We start from the raw sequence: 5,301 nt of genomic DNA, 5'->3' as shown, positions 1-5,301 counted from the left end.
CACCTTACAAGCTCAGGTAATATCCAAAGCCAGGATTTGATAGAAAAATTCTTAGGAGGTAGTTGGTTTGCAGAATAGACATTTGAAATCTATTTTGAAAAAAAAAACACATTTCCCTCTTATCCATAGCATTTTTTTCTGTTAATTGTACTACACTCTTCATATGCCAGGAATGGGCCAGTGTTGGGGATGACAGTGTGCATGTGTAGAAGGGATTAGCCACCCAGTGGCTGAAGAGGATCATTGCAGGACCTAGAAGAATCTACATTGACATGAAGTTGACAGAAGGCCATTATCTCCCGCTTCTGTCAATCACAGCCAGTGACAAGGGAGGGGGGCTCGGTGGGGTCAAGCCACACTGTGCGTCAATGAACACAGAGTGTGGTTCAGAAACAAGCCCGCACAAGTGGTTTGCTATGGGGGCACTTGGCAGGGAGAAAGGAGCAAGGAGCCCTGGCCAGGCTGCTCTGTGCAAAACCATTACACAGAGCAGGCAAGTATGACAGGTTTGCTATTTTAAATAAATACAAGTCAGACCAATGTAAGCTGAAGTACCTACATTGTAAGGCCCCTTTCACATGGGACGAATCAGTAATGATCCGCCCCGTGATGATCCGCTTGCTCAGCGGGGATCGCTCTGTTGTCCCCGCTGAGGTGGCGGATGACAGGGCAGTCCCGGCACACTGGATGGATGAAATACAGACATAATGTCCGAATGTGTGAAAGGGGCCTAATCGTTTTCCTTGCAAAAGGATTTATAATTCAGTAAAGATAGTTTTGTGATACATCCCTACCAGACATCACAGCCAGATTTCTGACCTCTATTTCAGCAGGAGTGTAGCATAGCAAGAAGACTGGTCACAACCCTCACAAACTCACTGGACTGTGAGGAGCAGCAGTATACTGATTAGGTCATTTCTCTGCTCACTTTCCATCAGCATCTGCACAGTAGCAGAACCTGACTGGCTACTATGTGTTGGCCCATCCTTTCCCAATCTGTGTGATGCTCTTCTACACCGCTACATGAAATAGCTATGATGACAAATTCAAGAACGTACTTGCTTGCTTTTTAAAATACATTTATTATTCCTAATAAATGAAAGCATCACTATATTAAAGAGGAGCTCCAGGCTCCTTCAGGTTTAAAAAAAAATAAAAAATCAGCAGCTACAAATCCCGTAGATGCTGACTTTTAATATTAGGGCACTTACCTGTACAGGGATACCGCTGTGTCTTCACCTCAGCCGATTATTCCATTGGCTCTCGGGTGTTGCCCCCGCCATTGCTTGTAAAGGAAATCGGCAGTGAAGCCTTGCAGCTTCACAGCTGAATCCCTACAGCAGGTGCGCAAAGCAGGCTGCGCATTGTGAATGGGACGGCGGCGGGGGAAGGAGGAGAGGGGCCGAACTTCCAGATGATTTCGCCGTGGTGAGATTACCCGGAAGTGGAGCGGGTACTTGTCAAAACCAGGTCCCCGCATACTTATTTACAAAATGTTATAACAGAAACTAAGAAAAATAATTTTTATTTTTACATTTTGGTCTTTTTTAAATTTGTTTAGCAAAAAATAAAAACCCCATTAGCGATCAAACACCACCAAAAGAAAGCTCTATTTGTAGAAAACAAAAAAAAAAAAAAAAAAAATGACCGGACAATTGTCATGGAAAGTGTGACAGCGCTGAAAGCTGAAAATTGGCCTGAGCAGGAAGGGGGTAAAATGCCTGGTATTGAAGTGGTTAATCATTCACCTGGTGTGCCAGCTTTATTGTTAACGTAGTGTTCCATATTTAAAATTAGCCCCCGTCCACAGACCACAGTACCAACCACAAAACATTTGTGGGGAAGAGATTCTTGTCCTCTCAACATTGGAATAAGCAGTTGTCAATGCAGGTGTTTGGAAGCTGGCAGTGGGTTACAGGGGCGGGGGGGGGAAGAGGATGACAGGGGGTAGGGTGTTAGCAAGGTGGCAGTGGGGTGTGAGGTGGGGTGGACATCATAGCTGATTACTACATGTATGATATAGAACACTGCGGTAGCCTGTACAAGAGCGTTATCTCATTTATGGGAATCACTGCCTCTTGAAATCCACTACAGCCTGTGTGCCCATGCTGTTATGGGAGGTGGATCATCCATGAATCATGATGTGACATCCCACCCACTGTGTTCCATTTTGGCTACTGGGCATGGAGGAGGAGGAGGGAGGGAGAGATTGGGCTGTCATTTAGGATCTGTATACACACCCAAATGTGTGATGTCTCATACCATGTGACCTGACTAGCGCCAATCAAAACAGGAAATGTTCTCTCCAGCAATACAGACCAAACTGAGCATGCGCAACCTGACTCCACTCACTGTGTCTTATCCGGACTTGACCAAGGGACAGACCTGGGAGGGGAGGATCTGACGCATGCAACTATGATGACCAGACAACCATTTGGATTGTGATGTCCCAACTGATCACTGTTGATCAATAGGAAATCTGTCGGTGGCAACCAGTAGACAGTTCTGTCAGGCGATTGTGACAAAAAAATCAAAGTGGAACCAAACCAATCAATTTAACGGTTTCAAAAACAGTTATATTAAAAAGGCATACCCATGTTCTGTCAGAAATCCGCTACCCATCAGAAAATGCAACCTTAGTGACGTTCCGTCACAGCCATCTTGATACACCCCGCACTTGTCCACAGTAAGCCTACAGTCAGAAATCACCAAGCGGACATCTTTTTACACCCACCAGAGTCTTGCATCTCACACTTATTTTTACCAGTAAACGGAGCTTATATAGTGAAATACAGTATTTAGAAATTCGTCAAACTGTTTTGATGTTGAACCTTAAAAGCGTTGTTCTGTCAGATTAGCAAACCTGTTAGATCAGCAGGCTTGTCACTGCTTTTAAAATTCAACATCAAAACAGTGTCACTGACTTCCAAATACTATATTTCACTATATAAGCTCCGTTTACTGGTAAAACTAAGTGTGAAATGCAAGACTGGAGTGGGTCTAAAAAGATGTCTGCTTGCCACCTTCTGACTGTAGGCTTACTGTGGACGAGTGCGGGTGTACCAAGATGGCCGTGCTGTAATGTCCCTTCTGTTACATATTCTGATGGGTAGCATCTTTCTGACAGGAGTGCATATGTTCATGTATGAATGTGATGGGACAGTCCCATTTCTGATTTCCTATTGGCCGACAACAATCAGTGGGGACGTCACAATCCAAAATGGTCATCTGACGTCTATGATTGTTGGTTTTTTGATGAGGCCATCGGTGCCCTCAGAAGCCAGAGACAGGCGATTGTGTGGTGACGAGATCGTCCACCTGTCTCTGGCTTCTGAGGGCACCGATGGCCTCATCAAAAAACCGACAATCATAGACATCGGATGACCATTTTGGATTATGACACAACTGATCGTTGTCGACCAATAGGAAATCATTGGCTGCAGTGGCAGCTGGTGCACAAAATTTTTTGGGGGGGACGCAAACCAACTGAACCCCCCCCCCATCAATTGCAGCTTCACTGTGCCCAGCAAACGCAGCCACTGTGCCCCATCATTTGCTGCCAGCGTGCCCCCCCTGCCCGACACTTACCTGTCTCGGGTCAGCACTGTCCTCCACACTCCCTCAGAGTCCTCGATAGGCATCCAAGCACAGCGCCTGTCGCTTCCGCCAGTCAGGTGACAGGTAACCAGACCCGGTGCACCTGACTGTCTGAGAGGCGGGTCAGTGTTAGGGAAGCAATTTATTTGATTCCCTAACACAACACTGTGTGAAACAGTGAACGCACAGCAGTTTATCAATTTGGAAGCCCATGGCTCTAATCAAGTACTTCCAAAAAAAAAAAAAAAACCCACTGCTGGAATTCAGATGCCCGACAAGGGGCCGGACACCTGAATAGGGGGTGGCCGTGGTGACAATAGATAGATTCAAGAAATGCATGAATCTATCTATTGGAGATTGAGTGCAGGAGAGAGGGGGAGGCGTTCCTGTGCCCTCTATGGAAGCACCGCAGCCGATTGGATGACAACCAGTTAGCGTTATTGGAAAAAGTCTGGTCATCATTGTGCGCTCAGGCAATATATTCTGAGAAATTGGTGTCTAAAAACGAAGGTTGGTGAGCGGCATATATATATATATATATATATATATATATATATATATATATATATATATATATGTATATATATATATATATTATATTATAGATATACACACACACACACTATATATTATAGATACACACTATATATATATATACATACACACACACACACACTATATTCTACACACAATAGACGGACATGTCTGAGGGGGATTTTGCAGATGGGAGCCTCGGACACCCCGGAGCCCCGCCCACCTCTCCCGAGGCTACCACAGCACACACAAAATGGCCACTCACCGGGCTCGTAGTCCGGGATCCGGGCCTGGAAGTCGGCTCCCACCCTCATGCCCACATCTGGAAAAGGAAAAGAGAAGACGGCTATAGCTTGGTGGGGGGGTCATCGCGGAGTCACACTCACACTCAGCCGGGGGAATGGTGGGGGAGGGGTACATTCGTTCGAGGCTCATTCACGCCGTTCGAGGCTACCCCCGTGCTCGTCGTCGCTCCCGCTCTCCTCGGAGTAGTGGCCGTTGGAGGCGGCGGAGGGGCTCTTGGTGCCGTTAGAGCGGCTTTTGCCCAGGAAGTCGGTGCCTTTGTCCATCATGCCCGGCATGGCTCTCCCCGGGATGGCTGGCTGGGAGGACTCGTTAATATGGAGGCGGCTCGGGGCGCAGGGACACGCAGCCGCAGCACACAGGAGATCAGTGCGCCGGCCCGGGGCTCCCCTACCACGGCGGGCGGAGGAGAGAGGGGGAGGGGAGGATGGAGAGCAGAGGAGGGGGGACAGGAGGAGGACCGGGGGGTGAACTCTATGACCCCGGGAGAGAGAGAGGAATACAGCAATACCAGAGAGAGGGGAGCCAGGAATACAGCAATACCAGAGAGAGGGGAGCCAGGAATACAGCAATACCAGAGAGAGGGGAGCCAGGAATACAGCAATACCAGAGAGAGGGGAGCCAGGGGCACGGCAATACCAGAGAGAGGGGAGCCAGGGGCACGGCAATACCAGAGAGAGGGGAGCCAGGGGCACGGCAATACCAGAGAGAGGGGAGCCAGGGGCACGGCAATACCAGAGAGAGGGGAGCCAGGGGCACGGCAATACCAGAGAGAGGGGAGCCAGGGGCACGGCAGTACCAGAGAGAGGGGAGCCAGGGGCACGGCAGTACCAGAGAGAGGGGAGCCAGGGGCACGGCAGTACCAGA

The 5,301-nt window shown here is 48.4% G+C and overlaps 1 protein-coding gene across 2 annotated transcripts in view; it reads right to left on the bottom strand.

The window, feature by feature from the left end:
* The window catches only part of RCOR3 (REST corepressor 3), an 86,523-nt gene extending 81,678 nt beyond the window's left edge, over positions 1-4,845 (bottom strand). The window contains exons 1-2 of one of the 2 annotated variants that reach the window (XM_077485728.1): positions 4,586-4,845; positions 4,397-4,453 (exon numbers count right to left, since the gene is read on the bottom strand). In XM_077485728.1, the coding sequence (XP_077341854.1) occupies positions 4,397-4,453; positions 4,586-4,712 (184 nt within the window). In that variant the 5' untranslated portion in view covers positions 4,713-4,845. The remainder of the gene's footprint in view (positions 1-4,396; positions 4,454-4,585) is intronic. The other variant, XM_077485724.1, reaches the window with a different exon arrangement.
* Positions 4,846-5,301: the final 456 nt, after the last annotated feature.

The sequence above is a fragment of the Lithobates pipiens genome, unplaced genomic scaffold (genome assembly GCF_037356315.1).
Source record: "Lithobates pipiens isolate NorthernLeopardFrog02 unplaced genomic scaffold, aLitPip1_a1.2 Scaffold_18, whole genome shotgun sequence".
NCBI lineage: Eukaryota > Metazoa > Chordata > Amphibia > Anura > Ranidae > Lithobates > Lithobates pipiens.
Note: the sequence above shows the minus strand (reverse complement) of the source record. Positions and strands in the feature narration are given on the sequence as shown.